The 18,974-nt window shown below is 46.4% G+C and overlaps 3 protein-coding genes across 5 annotated transcripts; 1 reads left to right on the top strand and 2 right to left on the bottom strand.

Moving 5' to 3' along the window:
• LOC133919708 (transcription factor BIM2-like) lies at positions 1 to 3,344 on the top strand. Its single transcript, XM_062364195.1, has 11 exons — positions 1 to 552; positions 676 to 768; positions 895 to 1,239; positions 1,311 to 1,422; positions 1,662 to 1,731; positions 2,072 to 2,167; positions 2,308 to 2,346; positions 2,444 to 2,627; positions 2,729 to 2,864; positions 2,952 to 3,078; positions 3,208 to 3,344. The coding sequence occupies exons 1-11, from the start codon at positions 537 to 539 to the stop codon at positions 3,265 to 3,267; spliced, it is 1,278 nt and encodes a 425-aa protein (XP_062220179.1). The 5' UTR covers positions 1 to 536; the 3' UTR covers positions 3,268 to 3,344.
• A 64-nt stretch (positions 3,345 to 3,408) lies between these two features.
• Positions 3,409 to 4,639, bottom strand: LOC133919709 (protein TIC 20-v, chloroplastic-like). The gene has a single exon (XM_062364196.1). It carries the CDS (start codon positions 4,369 to 4,371, stop codon positions 3,724 to 3,726), a length of 648 nt encoding a protein of 215 aa, XP_062220180.1. The 5' UTR covers positions 4,372 to 4,639; the 3' UTR covers positions 3,409 to 3,723.
• A 479-nt stretch (positions 4,640 to 5,118) lies between these two features.
• LOC133919706 (uncharacterized) lies at positions 5,119 to 8,702 on the bottom strand. Of its 3 annotated transcripts, none has more exons than XM_062364193.1 (7): positions 8,183 to 8,701; positions 8,009 to 8,109; positions 7,050 to 7,147; positions 6,234 to 6,442; positions 6,074 to 6,126; positions 5,613 to 5,692; positions 5,119 to 5,270 (listed from the first exon to the last, which is right to left on the bottom strand). In XM_062364193.1, exons 1-6 carry the CDS (start codon positions 8,553 to 8,555, stop codon positions 5,630 to 5,632), a joined length of 897 nt encoding a protein of 298 aa, XP_062220177.1. In that variant the 5' UTR covers positions 8,556 to 8,701; the 3' UTR covers positions 5,119 to 5,270; positions 5,613 to 5,629. The 3 variants fall into 3 exon arrangements, with proteins under 3 accessions (XP_062220177.1, XP_062220178.1, XP_062220176.1); XM_062364194.1 differs by lacking the exon at positions 5,119 to 5,270 and adding an exon at positions 5,311 to 5,424 and having other exon boundaries at positions 8,183 to 8,702; XM_062364192.1 differs by lacking the exon at positions 5,119 to 5,270 and having other exon boundaries at positions 5,311 to 5,692; positions 8,183 to 8,696.
• Between the last annotated feature and the right edge of the window lie 10,272 nt (positions 8,703 to 18,974).

Below are 18,974 nucleotides of genomic sequence, written 5' to 3'. Positions count from 1 at the left end.
TCTACCTGCATTTTCGTAGAAATTTACTCCAAGCGCATTGGATCAGTTCTGTATACTATATATCCTTTGTGCCGCAATTAGCAGTGATAAATCTCCGCTGTCTCATCAACCGCTAGCCGTTCAGACATATCAGAATTCAGAACTCCCGGGCATGGTATTACTTCGCCGACATGCATGTAACTCTGCGTGCTTGACACGATAAGGCCTTCACGTCTGCTTGATGTTTATGTTGCATGGGAGACATGGAGGAGAGAGAGTGTTTGTGCGCGCGCGTATAAACTTTCGAAAGATACTCCATGTTTCAAAAGAATTAAAAAATCGAAGACACAGCCAGACAGGGCAGGCAGGCTTTACCTCCCCTTTTCTCACCCCGCTCTCTATACCTGACTATAATAAGCTCAGCAGAGTCGACAGCCGAATTCGCCACATTCCGTCGGTACTAGCAGGCAGCAAGATCCAGGCACCATCTTCTGCTGCAGCGGCAGGCTTGGCAGGTGCCAGAGATCACTCGGTTCCCGCGTCCGCGTGCCAATATAATGCAGCTCTTCCAAGGTAGGATGATGTCAAAGATACTTCGCCGTGCTTGTTCCTCTGGCCGCTCAGCCTCTTCTCTTCTTTCCTCTCTTCCGTTGAAGCTGACGGCTGGGCTGCTGTGCTGTGTCCGTAAATTCGCAGGAGAGAAGCCGGCGCATGATTTCCTCTCGCTCCACACTGGAGGAGGCTCTTCGTCGCCGGTCCAGCACCGGGACACGCAGCATTCCACCCAAGGTATCTTTCGAAAGATACTCCATGTTTCGTAATTCTGGCCGGCAATGCGACCTGTGCCCTGTAGTCCCCGCAGATGACCGGTTTGTGTGCATCACCAACTTGGTAACCCACGTAATTTCACTGCAGTTGCAGCACACGATTTGGGGGAGCACAATTCATTGAAACCCCTGAAGCTGGCCAAGCAGCGCGCCGGCGGCGACGGAGTGATCGGCATGGCATCGTCATGTTTGGAGGCGGACTCGGAGGAGCATGTCCTATCGGGTGGCGTCGGCACGTTCAGCATCAGGCAGGTGCCATCTGCTACTCAGTCGAGGGGAGAAGTCGCTGGCCATGGCGTCGTCAGGGGTGCATTTGCTCCTGTGCTTCATGGCTCCAGAACGGAGGGTGCACACGGAACAGAATCTGGAACCAGGGCTCACAGTGGTCCGTCCACAATGTGGCAAGAATCAGGCATTGATCGAAGACCCAGAGGTAAGATAGTGTATACAGATGGGTACTATTCCATTTCAGTCATTCAGACCCTGATTGCTCTTCTTATTCAGGGACGAGAGCAGAGGGAAGAAGCAGCGGCAGTAGTGCTGATCAGGGGGGCAGCACTCCGAGATCGAAGCATTCGGCTACCGAGCATAGGAGGAGGACAAAGATAAATGACAGGCAAGCTCGTTGAGATCAAAAATCCATTTTAAATTGTACTGAACAGATCAGAAACTAACAGATTATCCATGAACATAGTGACATCGGGTGAGCCAGCTCAACAAGTTATAACCACACCATGACATGAACCTGTGATAAACACACAAATGTTGAATTCTTTTCTGTTGCAGAACAATTGATATACGGGATGTGGTATGAGAAATGTATTTTAACAAGTATCTCTTTGTGTTCTCCTTCAGGCTTGAAATACTTCGGGAACTCCTTCCACACGGTGATCAGAAGCGGGACAAAGCATCTTTCCTTCTTGAGGTAAACAGAACATCAACTTTGCAGTCAGTGGGCAGCACGGTTCAAAATTCTGACCCAACCAGAAATCTCAGACCTCTAGATATTTTAGAATGCAAAGTTTAGGCAACCAAATTCCTCTCTCAGCCGGTTGACCCCAATTTTAGATGTGATGTGCATTTTTGCTTGCTCGATCTTATGCAAACAATATTTCTGGTATTCTTCCCTTCTTTAAAAAATGATGAAATTAGCGAGAAGAAACAGAGATTTCCCAGAAACAAAATGTCAGCAGTAGGTGAGATTTGAATCCCAGATCAGCAGGTTTACAGCACAATTTTCACCTTCTGTAACAATTTGCTTGCAGGTTATTGAGTACATAAGGTTCTTGCAAGAGAAAGTCCAAAATTATGAGTCAGCCAATCCAGAAAGGAATCACGAGGATTCCAAATCCATGCCATGGGTACTAACATTGCCCTATTACTATATTCATAACAGTAATACAGTATCGTACAATAATCGTCCACTGCTTCTTTTACCAGAAATGCAAACAAGGTTATGTTTACACTTTAACTTCTCTTTCTCCATTTTTTTTCTTGATAGACAAAAGTGTATTACAGATCATGCTGGAAAAACACACAGGTAATTCCACAAAGAACAGTAGGGTACCAAAGCAACTACATTTACCCATGGTGTATCAATGATAGGTAGCTTTTGTTCCTTTTTCATGGTTTCACAGAACATCAGTGAAGTCCAGGGAGGAGGATTATCAGCTTCCACGCAAGATATGAACAAAGAACAATACGGTTTCGAGCAAACTACAGTGGCAACTGCTGCTCTCTTCAGCACACAAAGTATGAGAGAAACTAGTCCAGCTGACAGTCCGTCCCTAAAGGCGACGAACACAGCGCAAAACTGGGGAAGTAAGCTTCTTGTTCCCCTTTTCTATTGCTTAATCATTTTTCAGTAGTAACAATTTTCGGTAAGAACTTGAATTACTAAGCCTAATGTTGTTAAAATGCAGAGAACAGCACACCTAGCAAACAGCCACCATGGTTGAGCATGTCAACGTCAGATTCAGGCAACAGAACACTAAGCAAGAATGAGAGAGAAACTGTTCACGAGGACACTCGTAGTCTTTCTAATGCTTACTCTCAAGGGTCTGTTTCTAAAATATTGTTGCTTTATCCAATGATAATTCAGTTATATCTGTAACTAACAGAACACATTTTTTCAATCTGCAACAGGTTATTATATAGATTGACAGAAGCTCTAAAAAGGTCGGGAGTAGACCCATCTCAAACTAATATATCTGTAGACATCAATATAGACAGAAGAGAAAGAGAACATAGTAATCTACATGACAATTCGAAGGTAATCACCATGCATGAAAGTATATCAACAAGTTAATGTTTACGAATTTTCAAGATTCGAGTCATGGTTTATTCATTTCAAATGTAATCGGTCAATTATTTACCGCTTTATTTTGCCCTCACTTGACAGACTAATGAAGGTGAAGAAACTATCCATGTGACCAAGAAGCTTCGGTGCGACCGAAGCTAGATATCTACTTCAAACTAGAAATATAAGCATCACCAAGTCTAGACCATGACTTCACAGAAGCACACCGCAACTGATGCAATTCTTTTATTTATATTGCAATCACATTACTGACCTAAGCTTCCATTCGGATACAAAGGAAGCTGCTTAGGGGAGGGTAGCAAGAAACCTCCCCGATTCATTCATTCCTCATTTGTAAATGCAATTCAGATTGTACAACAGTGTATATGTATTGCTCTCTCAAAATTCCCCAATTCAACAAATATGGCCATACACTGGGTTGTAATGTCATTGTATGAACCTTCCACAATGCATCCATTAAATTGGTAGCTAGAGTTATGGACAGCAACTGTAAACTATACTACTAAACTTGTCATTCGCAAGCATCAATGGACAGTTGAAATGTTTGTGTACACCAGATCCCCTTTTCCCCTTCTCACCAGCAAGATTCGAAGCAACTCACATCACCTGGCGCTCGGCTGCATCAGCGACGATGGGCAGCCGTGGCGTCTTCCCGAGCAGGCACGCGCCACCTCCGTACACCAAGCAGACGAATAGGAAGAGGAAGATAGTGCTCTCCATGCTCTGGAAGATCTCGAACCCGACCCCGCCGCCCGTGGAGGGCGCGAAGGACTGCGCGAGCAGGTCGGGGAAGATGAGCAGCACGTCGAGCGCGACGGCCTGCATGGCGTTGAAGCGGACGAAGCGGGAGAATGCCTGCTGGTTGCGCACGATGGCGAAGTAGAGCGTGAGGAAGAGGAGGAAAGGCGTGAACGGCGAGGAGTGGAAGAGGCGCGCGGCGGGGGCCAGCGGGCGGAGGAGCGCGCTGAAGAAGGGGAACTGCGCGAGGAGGAAGCGGCCGTGGTGGGCGCCGTCGAGGAACGGATAGAGGTAGGCGACCGCGGCCACGAGGCGGTCGGGCGCCTCCACCGCGCCGCTGTTGTCGTTGTTGTTGGAGGCGCGCGGCGCGACGGCGAGGGGGCGGGGGGCCGCGATGGAGCCGGTGAGGGAAACCCGCCGGTGCGGGGTGCTGAGGAGGTGGGACGGGCTCGCGCGGTGGAGCGAGCGCGGGGACGAGAGGAGGAGCAGCGAAACGGCGGATGCCATGGGGGACCGCGTCTCTGTTGGGTAATCCGCTGCTCGGCGCGCGTGGGGAGTGGAGTGGGGTTTGGGGAGCGTGGCGAGGGGCAGCAGGGGCGAGGGGAGTTTGGGTTGCGGTGGGGGGCAGTGGCGCCGCGCGGGTGCGGCTGCTGCCTCCTCCGCGCGCGGGTGGGGAGTGGAGATTTTTGTGGAGTTCCGCGTGATGTGGCCGAGTGGGAGACGAGGAGATTGGTTGGTGGTGCAGTGCGGCCGCTGCCGTGGGCGTGAGGAGGACGGACGGGACGGGCGCCGCGCGGGGGCGGGGAGTGTCGTGTGGGCCTAACGGGCGCACGTTTTTGCTAGGCTGGGCCGAGGAAGCCGGGCGGATCCATTAGGGGATGCCGGATCGTGTGCAAGGCCCAAATTTGGTAGGCCGGGTTTGGGGACGTGAAGATTGTTAATGGGCTTGCCAACAGTGGGTGGGCAAAAACGATTCGATGTTCGTCAGTTGGTACGAGTAATGACTAGACGCTCATCGATCGATTCGTGCTCAAAAAGATATATAGTTGCGAACGAGCGTGTAGCTCGGTGATATGCTCGCTGGCTGCTAGCGTTCAGGTTGTGTGTTCGACTCCTGGCGTACACACTCGCTTTCGATTTAGCTCAGGCCCAAGCAAGGCTACGCAAACACCTACTTATTTAGTAGGATGTGCGTGTTTGCACATTAAGAGTTTGGAGTCTTCTGATGTGCATGAGTAGTTATGTGTGTTCTTGGTCCACCCTATAAAAAAAATATAGAGTTTCATTCTCCATCTGACTACCTCGCCAGTCACCAACACTAGGCTGCACCTGTCTCTCGTCTGTGTTCACGTAACACGGGTGAAATGCTGCGACCGAACCATTCATGCTGCTTGTTCCCAATCAACCTGGTGCCAAGAAATGTACAGCCAAGAAAGTGAAGCAGTTTTGCGCGTCCTGAGAATTTCATTGCACACGATAAGTCATTTGGGGCTAAATTTCATTGCACATTCCTTATGCCTATAAAGAATGTCATCATATGCAGAACACCTTCATAACAGACTACAAAAAGGGTCACAACAGTGGTACAGATTTCGGGAGTTTAATCAAAATAAAAAATTGCAATAGGCATAATATTGCTTCATCGTGGGATAAGGATAACAAATGAATAGACGGCATGCATCTGGAATTCTAATGTTCCGTGTCATCGTCATCGTCTCTCGAGTTGGGAAAGCATAGCGTACTCTTACCAACTGATCTGTGGCTGCTACTTTGTATCTTCTGCCTTTCCTGCTGCTGGATTTTTCTCATTGTCATCACTCTCCAATCCCTGCAAAAGCGAGGCAGTGCTATCAGCATGAACCAAATAGCAGCGCTGAAAACCAATGAACTTACTTGTTATAAATATGTAAAGTTTTAACAGACACGCCACAACATGAGAAGCAACGTAACGTGTACAGATTCTATGGGATGACATTGATGCTACATATTGACAATACTATAATACTGGGGAGTCCTGAGTCCCGAATATAAAATGTCTTAGTTATCCAATGCTATAACAACACATCACGCTTTAACTCCACATTCTACAAGGTATGAAATACCAGAATGTATATGTGTTATATCAAATGCTGCAGCCTGTAGGCAACTAAATAATGGTTTTAGCTAGTGAATACAGTAATTCATTTCTTAAGGGAATATGCGTGCTTACTGAGGTACTGTCAATCTTATCAAAGTCATCATCTAGCCCATCACCACCACCATCTGGATGAAACAATCAAACAAAAAAATAAATATATCATCTACAACAATTGAGAAGCATATAGAGAAACTCATGAGATGGATCAAGTCCAAGCAACCAAATAACATACCAGGACCCTCATCGTCACTGCCCAGATCTCCCAGAAGAAATACATCCAGATCATGCTCCGGATTTGTTGAAGTAGAAGTCTTGCTTGGCACTTTTGTGTCTTTCTCTTCTGCAGTTGTAGCTTCTGTGGTCTGGGATACTTCCTTCTGGGGATCCTTTTTTTCCTCCTCTGCTTTCACTTTCAGCTCGTCAAAATATTTCTTCTCAAAACTATTTGGATTATATTAAAGTCAGTATACAATAATACGCAGAAAAACTAGGCCCAAACTAACACTATAATAGAACACTATGATAGAACATAGATAGCACCACCGAAGCAATCTTTTACTGAAATACTAAGACATTCAGTCCGATAACTAATAATTTATAGGTAAATTCCATTCTTCCACCTATCATTAAGGCATACACAGACAACTACATGATTACCCAAAAATCAGAGCAGCAGAACCAAAAATAATACATGGTGGAATATGCCATCAACGATGCTCACAATATAATGCAGTTATTGTTGCAATTAGTGGGAATTTCACAAATACAAACTCAAATAAGATTCTAAATTCCTTCAATGGACATAATACCAAGAATAAATGTCCAGCTATCTGGGTTCTAGTAAAGATCAAACCAATTCCAATGTGCACGAATCTAGGGTTTGAAACAGGACCATTGAAAATAAGCTAATTCCAGTTGTGATAAATTATGATACGTACCCTCCATTCTGCTGCATAGAATGTATCGTGCACAAGATTGACAAGAAGCTTAAAAAACACATGAAGATTATACTCTGTACAACATGAGCTGAAAATGAGAGAAAACTCACAGGGCTATGTAATTGTTTACTAGCAAAAAATAAATCCGCCAAAATTTACGCTCTTTCATGTATCTTGGGCATAGCTCATATCTGAACTTTGAAATTTCCTGGGAATAAGATAACATTACTCAATACCAATTTCTTTTTTTTAAAAAAAAAAATAGGCAGTATAACAATAAACTAGGAGAACTCTTTGATGGTTATGAACAAAAGTTATGAAGGTTAAGAGGGGAATAATATTTTAACTTCCTAGTCTGATAAAAGCTCAGAGATCGAAGTGGTAATTAATTAAATACATATGAAGAACATCAAACAGAAAGCAAGTTCAGAATAGAGCTCAAATTTACACATCATAGTTTTATCACAAACTACTATAAAACTTAGCCCATGTGCCTACCAAATTTACACATCATAGCTGTATATCGCCTAACAAAGAACGTGCATTTCAAATTTGAACTCTCATTAGTTTCCTACCAATAACTATGTTTTGATCAGTTTAAACTTACCACAAACATGTTAAAGTATATCCTATCTGTAGGTGCCAGATTCACATATTATCATTTTACTACTTTTGGTTTGATAATATATCCGGCTATATTTCATCTTTGCTTCTTCATGCCAAAAAAAAAATGAGCCAGAAATACCATATATGAATTTTCCCATGGGTCTAAGTCAACATTCACTTAAGCATCACAAGAATGATAACTCAATATTTTACTATCACAAATAATAATTCTGACTCCTTTATTCTGAATTTCCCAAAGCTACAAACTCAGCATTCTACAACCTTTACGATCTCAATAGTCAATATGCACACACCTAATCAGATTTGCCAGCCGATACAGTGTGCTCTTTTATAATTGGATTCAACACCAATCTATCGACCGCACCACAGACCCCAATCCCCAAGGACACAGATGCATCAAACTATGTTAATTGCTTGACAAAATGTTCGATGATGAGAAAACCTTGACGGCCGAGAGGACGAGTGTGGCATGCCTGGCCTGCCACTCATTCAGATCCTGACGCACATTCGACACCGTGGGCACATCCGACATCACCGGCTCATCTGCACGACCAAATATCCGATCAGAAGCTTGAAAGCCTCGAATTCCCTAAACCCAACTACGAAAACACCGCACCTTGCAAGGGGAAGTCGCGGAAGGTGTTTATGGTCATGCCCTTGACGAAGTCGCGGAGGTCGTTGGCGATGCCGTAGCGCTCGAGCTCGGCGGCGTCGGGCTCCGGCGCCACGGCGGAGGGGATGGGCGGGATCGAGGGCACGGGGAGGTCGGAGGCGAGGTGCTTGATCTGCCCGGCGAGGAGGTCGGCCTGCTTGGTGGCCTCGGCGGCGATATCCCGCGACTTGGAGGCGGTCTCCGAGAAGATCTCCTTGGACTTCTTCGCCGTCTCCGTGACCAGCGCCGACGAACGCTTGGCCGCCTCCGCCGACAGCTCCTGCGACCGCTTGGCCGCCTCGCCGGCGAAGGCCCGGGCCCTCTCCCAGAGATCCATTGCGGCCGGAAAACTCTAGAAGGTTCTGGGTCTTCTCGCCGCCGGTGACACGTCTCCGTTGACGTCGGTGCGTGACGCGAGTGTTTTAGCGCTATTTAGTTGCGGGTTATTGTTTGCGGGATGGAAAGATAGAGTTTTTTTGTTTTGCAAAATCACCCTCGTATGCTGGGATAATTGGGGACAAATCGCTAAATTTGGTGAACTAGTGAATTGGCGCGCCTAAGCTACGTTCGTTTTTTTTACCGAATATGATAAAAGAAGTTAAAAAAATTATGTTCACCATTTTTAGCATCTCAATATTTATTTATAAATTTATTAATATTTAAAATATTCATTTAATTATGAAGAAAATAATATTATTTTTATACATACACATAATTTTAATAGGTAGACGACAGTAATACGAACCTAATAAAATTTGTTTCATATTTTTTTTAAGTTTTAGATATTTTTCTCTGCATTTTAGATTATTTCAACCGATTTATCAATATAACTATTATACCTTTCGCTATTTTTCTGAAATTTCAAAAAAAATATTATACATGTAAATATACATATACATATATACATATATACATGTATATGTATATATCTGTATCCGTATATATACATATATACATACCTGACCCATATAAACAGTTGCTATAGTGTCATAAACAGTATCTACAGTAACTTGGACCTAGAATCACTCCAATCGAAATGAATAACTTCTATTTTCTCATAGTATCATGTGCAACACAAGCTGAATCATAGTCGGACCAAAGAAGGGAAGAAGAAGAACGGCGAATAATGAAGAGGAACAGTAGAACATGCGACACGTATCTGGAATCCAACGAAGAAAAAAAATATGGGAATGCATCCTATAGCTACCCAAACTCTTCTTGCAAAAGATACGGCATCCATCCTTTTTTTTTTTAATCAGGACTCCTTATCGGGTCTAAATTAAATACCAAATCGGGGATGTATGACATCTAGGAATCAAATCCGATGGACGTGACTACACCCTGCATCCATCTTCTTATTACGTAGCGACTCCGCATTAAAGATGCGATTGTTTAATCGTAACTTAGCTTGATACTATCATGTACTGTGTCGAAATGTCTTTGCAGCATCGACATACCAGTGGCGTGAAGCTGATCTTGTGGGGAAGGAGGTGGTCAGCTCGTAAATGGTGAAGGGACGAGGTGAGTAAGGTTTTCGTGCATATTTCAGTTTGCGTTTTGGGCTTTTGGCCCACCCACTCGATATGGCTGTTAACATGCCGAGAGCAGCACTGCAGCAGGTAAGCCTGGCCTTCTTCTCGGCTCACACAGCCCAGTAAGAGTCGGGCCTTCTAACCCAGCGGCTACTGTGCGCTGGGTGCACTGTGGCTTGGCTTGACCCACCAGTGTACATCTCGGGAACCGGCATATTTAAGGCCGGCACCGGCTTTTGTCTCGACAGAAACCTACATCTATATGCACCGTAAAATCCGGTTCCGATGTAAAGAAACAGTTGGGGAATCAAACTACAGTGGAAGAAAGGCAATAGACGTTTTAAAGAATTTTTTTAAATAGATGATCTTATTCTATTTGATCACTCAATGCATATCTAAAAGAGAATCACAACATAACATAACACATTAATACAAGCATGTAGCGAAAAATCTTCACACAACACAGGAGTTACAAAGGTTCCGAAACATTGTCCAGAGAGTTCGGAGAATGCGGAAGTTTCAAAGTTGGGTCCGGAGGTTCCGGATTTTACAGAACACCGAATAAAAAATTAAAAACCAAACTTAAAGATCCAACAAGAAATTAGTCTCATAGTTGGAATAGAGCACAATATGTCTCAGCAAATTAATCCATAACTTAACCCCACAAAAATCTTAGATCTCGAGAAGAATCACCAAAAAATTAAAGATGATTACCAAGTGAATATGCTCCCTAGGTTGATGATCTAGATTAGATGTAAGGGAACCCAATACCCTCTTATATACACGAGTATGTGAGATTTATGTATCTAGCAATAAAAAGAACAACTCTACAAGATGAAAAGATCGCTGCTCAAAGGAAAAAACAAAAATCATCTTTAAAAAAACCTTACAATAAAAGTAAAAGAACCAAAAGCAGAATACTAGAAGAATATGAGCTCGAGCATATACAAGAGAAACATCTTCAATGAACATATATGACAGCCTTATTTTTGATAGATTATAAATATTTTTCTCACAAAGCACTAACTTATTATAAAGACTAAGCATACCCTCTTATCTCCTTCAAAATCTATCTCTAGGTACTTAAATGGCTGGATCTACCCCTCTTCATAGCCTAACACATCTATTTATAGGCCTAGGAAGGTGTATTAGCGCTTAAGTTTTCTTATTCTCAAAATACATATCACCGGTAATGCACTTCTACCTACCATCAGAGTATTTTGTTCTATTTTTCACTGCGTCCATCGAACGGTCACAGCTTCTTCATGACATAGTTTCGCCTTAATGCAAGCTTCGTAATGATGCTATGTAACCCTCCATTCCTCCCACGGTTTTATGCTCAAACTATGAAACCCTAGCACGCTTTTTTAAACGTGACTAGCCGCCACTTACTTTGCCTCAAGCAAGTGCTCCGATATCGACGCGTGTACTTCGTCTTATGATCTTGACCACCGGGAAGTCTCTCCCGCTCCTGATCCCTCAGGCTGCTTTATCATTTGCACCGGCAACCTATTCGTTTGACTTTATCAACATGTGACCTTCATCATCTTTCATCCCATACCTTACTCGATATCTACGTGTATTGCTTGGATCATCCTTGAGTCTGTATGGCCTCCTCGATCGTCTGGCATCAAGCTCCCCGCTTAATTCCAATCATCCCGTCGTCAACCGTCAAGTTGTATCTATCATCTGCACATAATAAGACAAGTAAACACATATCTCTGAGTTTAACTATAATTAATCCATAATCAAAATACTCAATTGAAACCTCAAATCAATTCATAGCACTTTACAAAAAGTTCAAATACATAGAAGAAGTTCAGAGCTGAAAATACTATTCATGATTGCTAAAAATACTGTTCAAGTATGAACTCTCTGTAAAAATATTCGGACACTCCATAAAAATACGGACTCTCAAAAAATATACAGACACTCTGCAAATCCCAATTAACTCTAATTTTACGAATTATCTGAACAAATATGCAGACCTTCCATATATCCTAAACCATTAGAAACTTAACAAAACAAATACACATTAAAAGTTATTCCGAGTATCATCAACACGTCACTGTTTTCGCGTCAGGATTTTGGACTCCTTGATAGCCTCCCTTTGTCCCTGAACCCTGTTGCACGTCCACTCGGCGACCATGCGCGCACTAACCAAGGCACTTTGCTTCAGGTAACAACATGGCCAGCAAGATCTTCAGGATCTCTGCTCAGTAGCCTGAAGACGGGAGAAAGCGGCGCCTAACGCCGATTAGATAGGGTGGTCAGTAGCGTCCAAGGGCCGGTCATCTCGGCACCTGCCAGTATCCTCGCCGTCCCTTTGCATTGACTCTAGATATGCCCTACGCCGCTATGCACTTGTGTTGGCGACGTGGAATCACTAGGCAGGAAGAACCTGACAAGAGCAAATCCCTTGGCGCCAGGGATGTGCCAACCCGGTGGCTTGCAGCAGCAATGCAAGCCTTGAGGGCTAGATAGCTCGGCTTATCCTCGTCACCGCCCAATCTGCAGGTCACAGATCAGTAATCACTGCCCTGTCGCCGAGGGCGAAATTCAGACCTAATCACTATGCTTTACCTGTTCCCTTCCATCAAGGCCTCGTTAGCATGTGCACACGCAGACTTGATCAGTTTGCAGCTGTGGACTGTGAAGGACCACAAGGGTGCCTTTCATGCTGCTCGAGAGATGGAAGCAAACCCAAACACGAGCTAGCTCCGGTTCGTTTTTTTTTTTAAAAAAAAACACGAGCTAGCTTGATGGCCATATGAATAACCATTGAATTCCTAAAGGCCTGCCTTCGTCACCCTTATCTCCTCATCACCATCTCAGTCTTTGGGACATCGAACCAGGGTGGCGCGAGAGAGACCGGGCGGGAAATGCTGTCACGAGAGGGCAATTCGAGCCGTGGTGCCATCGGGAGCCAAGCATTAAGGCCACCGGGGAATTCGGGCAGTTCGTTAGGGCGAAAGACAGCTCGGGCGGCACATGGGCTGCGCGTTGCCGTTCTGAATCCGAGCACCACCGCTGTCGCTCTCCCTCGACCGTCTCGTGCGAGATGGGAGAACTCGTCTCGTTGTACGCGGGCCGGCCGGCCGCAGTACTGCCGTGCCGTGGCGTCGCTCTCGGCTATCCCGCAGGCCACAGCGATCCATGTCTCGGGGATCACCGAAAGCAACTCCTGGGGTGGGGATCCCAGCTGCGTCCTGCCGCTGTCAGCATCTCTTGTGATCTTGTCACGCTGTTTTGTTCGCCTCGCCTAGCTAGTAGTCCACAGTCTACCCCTACCCACGCCCTTGCTCCTTCTCACTGCTAGCTAGGCCGATGCCATACGTCAGAGGCTCAGAGCACGTTGCACGTCCTGCATCTAATCTAGTACTGCCTTGACGTGCATGCAATGACTGTACCGACTGGACGATCGAGTCTAGATGAGACTGGACCAATTCAACTTGGCATGCATCAGAAGAAATATGCAAACTGTGTGGCGCGACGGCCTGGTCGTCACTTGCTCTCTCTAGGGGTAGCTTGTTAGGCGTGCTGCTGCGCTGGTTCATCAATTGGCCATATCAATCAAAGATGCAGGGCCGATCGCAGTTTCACCCCCACCGCCATTAAGCCTAGCTACTTCTAGTCATCTAATAGCTAGATGGACTCTTGTTGCTTAAACAGCACTCAATAGATCGATCTACCACGATCGATCGACCGGTACCGTCCAGTGTAGCTCGCTGTACAATTTGGCCAAACTATACAAACACTGCACTTAAAGATCCTCCATGTATTTTCAGTTTGCGTTTTGGTTATATTTCCTAGAGAAGACTCGCTGTATCGATGGTTCGATCAGTTTAATTACAAGGTAGCTGGCTTGTTCCCGTTCATGACGTTTAGTCAGATCGGAGCCGAACATGGGACGTCGAAGCTAGATCGTAGGAGTAAACACGACCAAGACCTGTCGACAACCGGGAACGTGCCTGCCGCGTCCTGGATCCAGCTTCGCACACCGGCCGGGCTCCCAAAGTAACATGTTAACCACCCATAAACCAAACAGCATGCTCAAAGCCACTGCCTAATTCGTCCCTTGGTCGATATCATTGTCTGCCAAGTTGCTGCCGCACTGTCCAAGTCCAACACGGTGACAAGGCGGGGCATGACGATGATCACAGATGGTACTTACGCACGTACAAACCAGTAGCCCCTACACCCCCATGTCACGGACGCATGTCAGGCGGGCCACGCCGGGGAGACGTGCGTGCTGAAAGACCTGTGGATATTGCTGTAGATACATCAATTGATTTGTAAGTCATATATTGTATATAGTTTAAACTCTGTACACAATTGTAACAATCAGATCATAGTGATCTTCTGTAAACTGATTTCGGTTAATGTTACCCATCCTAGTGCCACCCGGTTTGAGGTGTGCAATCCTCCAAAACCCTCTTCGATTTCTTTAGTGCGCACTGTTGGACGGCGATGGCTTCGACGACGACCCTTGGAGGAGGACAAATAGTGAACTGCAGCGTGTCGCAAGCACGTACGCTGGTGGCCCGGCGCAGCATGAGCGGCACGAACGCCGAGCGCGGCCGTGCGCGTAGCATGCGCCTGATGCAAGCACTGTCAATGGTGGCCGCCTGGCCAGCAATGGACCCAACGATCCGACCGGGCAGTCCTACATATCTGTACATCGGCTCGTCTGCGCAGTGCACGGGCCCAGTCATCTACGACAAATTTTAGTCACCGCCAAACGCCAAAAGTATACGTATATGCAAATGGTAACCTCAAGTGAGTAACTAGAATTTGGACACACGGCTGATCCCGAACTAACTTTGGCTGAAAGAGACAGCAAAAGTGGCTGCACAAATTAAATTGGGCGCTTGTTCCGGCTAACCTGCCAAATTAACGTACATCACGAGCAAGTGAATGCGAGTCCAGTTCACCCTCGGCCCCTATTTCGGATGCCTCAAATTATGTTTGTTGGTAAAAAAAATCATTTACGAATAAGTAAGGTGAGGACCTCCTTTAGAGAAGAGATTCAAGCTTGTATAAGAACTGGAGAGGAATGAATAACGATGTATTTATCATCAAAAGATTTGCCCCTGATCAGATGACCATAGGTCTATATTTATAGTGTCATTTAGAGTGTAAGTATATAAATATACTCTTATAGAGATAGTGATGCAAGTTAATATCATGCTACACGTACTTAGGACTAGTCGAATTACATAGCTTGGGTTCAGGCAGAATATATTTACCCCTGAGTAAAAGATATTATCTCCTATACCAAATACAATAGTGTAGGTGACCCAGAGGGTGCGATACTCGGCTGGTCGTCAATTGCAGCACGACACCATACTGTCTCGAATGCCAGTATGACCTCTACTTGCACTGGGATGTCAGGATGACCACCGCTTGCATCGGTATTAAATACCGATCACTTTCTTGCAGGCGGAGGACAGCTCGTGGGCCCACTCTGGCTAATTTTTCTTCAAGGCTTGATGACCCACTCCCCAAACTTCGGAGAGCTTGCCCATGCTTCGGAGGACTGGGGCTCCGAGAGGCTGGGGCTCTAAAGAGCTCTGGAGAAGGACTTCTAGCTAAGGATCCAGAGCCCAAGGGTGACCTTTTAATAATGTCTGTAGGCTGGGGTATTTTTCCCCAATAGTACCCCTCATCCGCTAGTCCCGGGGTATGGAGGGACAAGTGAGTGCAGAAGGAACTAGCTCCAGCCCAGCATCATAGTCAGTATATCCTAATATAGCTTCTCACCATTGAGGAGCCTCTCCGTGGTGAGCGTGAGCGATGATGGCGAAGTTTGATGGTGACAACATAATCTGGAGGAAACTGCGTGGTTGACAGGTACGCTGAAGGAGGGAGTCCATGACCCTCTCAACGGTTTACTGCTACGAGGCCTGACGGAGTCGATGCGCTCCGGGGCCTATGCGGAGTAAGCCCTTCAGCTCCCTTGATGGTGAGTCCTTTGGTCGCTTGCACCGTCATGGTGGAGGTTGCATGTGGTAGTGAGGTATCTCCTCATTTTTTTAGCCTGAGTAATGGACGATGTGCGGTAATGGCAGTGTGTCTGACGGGGTAATGCGCTGGTTCACCTGGGTCCTGTGCCCATGACCCTCGCATGCGCCGAAAGAGGCCCGAGCCATAAATGCGACGAGGCATGCGCACAAAATACTAGGGAGCCACCATAAGATGTCACCACGTGGACGCGGATCGACACGGGTGTGGCCACGGGCCCCATATGGGAGTAATTGGGAGTGCCGCAAAACGACGCCTGTGACGACTCCGTTTTCCTCCCATGGCGTGCGCAAGCAATTGGCTCGGCTATAAAATCCGGGGGTTAACCTAGTTGATCCATCATCACTGTGTAAGGGAGTGCCTCTTATTGGCTTTAGTATGACATCCTCTTCCCTCTCATAGTCAGAGATGACAATGGTTTCGATTAGCTTGTCGCTTCCGACGCCAGCACTGATTCCACCTGTTGTGGTGCCTTTAGAGTCGAGCGGTCCCACGGTCATGCTTGCAAGGTTAGAGCCTGTACTTTCAAGGTTGGAGCCGACGGCCATTGTGCTTCCATCCTTGTAGAGGGAGCCACCCTCTACCGCTTTGTCTCGATCTCCAGTTCGACCGTCCGCTCCAGTCGAGATTATCGATATCTCTAATGATGAAGGGGAGGTCAACTGGGATCTCTGGGATAAGGAGATCAACAAGAAGGCGAAAGTGGAGAAGGAGGCATCCTAGGCGGGGAAGAAAAAGGCCAAGAAGGAGGGAAAGAAGGCTGCAGAGGAGTTCTCTTCATCCTCGTCCTTGCCCTCGTCCTCTGATGGCTTGGGGGTAGGCTACTGCATCAACTTCCGCAGCAGTAGGCCGCAGATGAAGAGTATACACCGCTTCATACGCCACCGCTAGGGCTTGTAGTTTCCTTGATAGTCACCTTGTATTCTTTCTCCTCCTGATTTACTCTCTCAGGGTTTGTCGGTGCTTCCTTTGTATGCCTTTTTTGGATGTACAAGTTATTAAGAAGATAACTAAACTGTTCGTTTCTTTGTTTGCCACCGGTTTGTCGGTGCTTCCTATAAGCGTCTTTTGGATGTATAAGTTATTAAGAATATAACTAAATCCTTGGACCCGCTTATTATTTTTCCTTTGATCGAAATGTATGGTGATCCTTCGGACGGGTAGCCTTTCGTGTTTTGTGTGCACCTAAGCCTCCATGCCTCACCTTTCCTAACCCTCCCCACCCCCCGCACGCTGCGGTTTCCTAGCGGCTAGAGGGTGTCATGGTAGGTATGACTATAGGGTACTAGGTGCAACTGGAGCGACGAAGCCTCGCATAGATTTAGTCTTAAACACAACAGTGGTAGGTGCTACCTAGGTGTGGAGGGTTTGGATCCTGGCACCTTTGGCGGAGGACTTGGACCTTATCGTTCTTGGCAGCGGAGTGTGCAGCTACTTTTGGGGCATGAGACAAGTTCTTTGATGAAGGCGAGGTAGTCTCAGAGTCTAGCGGCGGTGGACGGAGACGAAGCTGATGATTAAGGCTGAGGGGGGCAGTTTGCAACCCTCTCAGCCCTGGCTGCTGCTAGGTTCCAGCATGATATGAATATTCTTCTGTCCGATGCTGGTACATACTCCTTTTCCAAACTCATTCCAAATTTCCGACTCAAAGCTATTCATTTGAGGTCGGGCGGTAGTTGCGGCCCAGGGAGGCAGTCTGTGGCCCTTTAGCCGCGGTGAGAGAGCGGCTGCCGGAGGTGACACAGAAGGCTAGACTGAGGGAGGCACTCTGCGACCCCCTTGATCTTTAACCGTGGCGAGACACTAGAGGTTGGGTCATCCGAAGCCTAGTGCCGGTTGCCAGGGGTGAAGCCGATGGCTAGGCCGAGGGAGGCAGTTCGCGACCCCCTCGGCCCTTAACTGTGGCGAGGCTTTGGAGGCTAGGTCATCCAAAGCCCGACGATTGTTGCCGGAGGTGATGCTGATGGCTAGGCCGAGGGAGGGAGTCCACGACCCCCTCAGCCCTTTCTGACGTTGGTCGAACGAAGGACGCATCTTGCACCTTTCGTGCAGTGTGCATTGCATGGAACGTTATTCCCCCGACCCCCTGCATCTTATGGTCATGAGCAGGTGGAGGACACATTCTATTAGTGCCATTGCCGTGTATGTCACAAGTATATGCATGCTCACATGCTTACTTGCATGTATGTGTGTATGAAGTAACTTTTGGGTTAATCAATAACCTGATTTGGACCTCGACAGTACTGAGGCTATGCCTTCAAGATGTCGACGGGGTCATACCTCTTCAGCACATAGGCTAGACATTAAAAGATGATGGAGGGTCCACACCTCGCCGGCACAAAGGCTATGCCTTCAAGATACCGGTGGGGCCATACCTCTCCAGCACATAGGCTAGGCCTTAAAAGATGCCGGAGGGTTCCTTACCTCTCTGGCACGGAGGTTATCACCTTCAAGATGTCGGAGGGTTTTCTTAAGAGATTTTAGTGTGCAAAGGTTTTTAAGACATCTCCGTTTCTGGAGGTTTTCAAGATATCTCTATTTTGTGGATGTTTTCAAGGCATCTCTATTTTGCAGAGGTTTTCAAGATGTCTCCGTTTTGTGGAGGTTTTTAGGTGTTGTGCGCCATTTGAGAAAATATGTGACGTAAGCTTTATTGTCTACTATTTGAACAAAGATATAACTTAAGTTTTACTAACTACTGTTTGAATAGAGATATAACTTAAGTTTTACTATCTACTATTTGAATAAGGATATAAATTAAGTTTTACTGTCTACTATTTGGACAGAGATATAACTTAAGTTTTACTATCTACTGTCGTTACCAAATAGTTATCTGTTGTAGAGGCCCCTAACAGCTAGGCTAACTACTTTCAGAGTACGCTGCTCCTTCTGTCTTGAAAATTTAATCAGCTAGGCAATCTATTGCTAGTGGTCATGGGCGTACCTTTGACAAAATAAGGCCTCCCCAGCAAGGTCGAAGGCCTAGAATCCTTCGTAGCTCCTAGGCGGGGAAAGGGTTGATCTCTCCGACTTGTGTCGTCCGTAGAAGGGTCTCGGCCTCGCGGACCTTCTGGACACCCTGGGGCCTCCTGTCGGAGCCTCATCCTTTATCATGATCAACTCACCTAGTATCGAACCCAACATGGGAGGCACTCTGGAGGCCCCAACTGCTCTGGTGGTTCAGGTGGGCCCTCCTACTC

The sequence above is a fragment of the Phragmites australis genome, chromosome 5, assembly GCF_958298935.1.
Source record: "Phragmites australis chromosome 5, lpPhrAust1.1, whole genome shotgun sequence".
Classification (NCBI taxonomy): Eukaryota; Viridiplantae; Streptophyta; class Magnoliopsida; order Poales; family Poaceae; genus Phragmites; species Phragmites australis.
The sequence above is the reverse complement of the archived record's forward strand: the minus strand, read 5'-3'. Positions and strand labels throughout refer to the sequence as shown.

Coding starts and splice junctions, on each gene's coding strand:
- LOC133919706 (XM_062364194.1), bottom strand. CDS start 8,555: ATGGATCTCTGGGAGAGGGCCCGGGCCTTCGCCGGCGAGGCGGCCAAG. Junction 8,110..8,182: donor CCGCGACTTCCCCTTGCAAG/GTGCGGTGTTTT, acceptor TTGGTCGTGCAG/ATGAGCCGGTGATGTCGGAT. Junction 6,443..7,049: donor GTAAACAATTACATAGCCCT/GTGAGTTTTCTC, acceptor TAATCCAAATAG/TTTTGAGAAGAAATATTTTG.
- LOC133919708 (XM_062364195.1), top strand. Junction 769..894: donor CACGCAGCATTCCACCCAAG/GTATCTTTCGAA, acceptor ATTTCACTGCAG/TTGCAGCACACGATTTGGGG. Junction 1,423..1,661: donor AGGACAAAGATAAATGACAG/GCAAGCTCGTTG, acceptor GTTCTCCTTCAG/GCTTGAAATACTTCGGGAAC.
- LOC133919709 (XM_062364196.1), bottom strand. CDS start 4,371: ATGGCATCCGCCGTTTCGCTGCTCCTCCTCTCGTCCCCGCGCTCGCTC.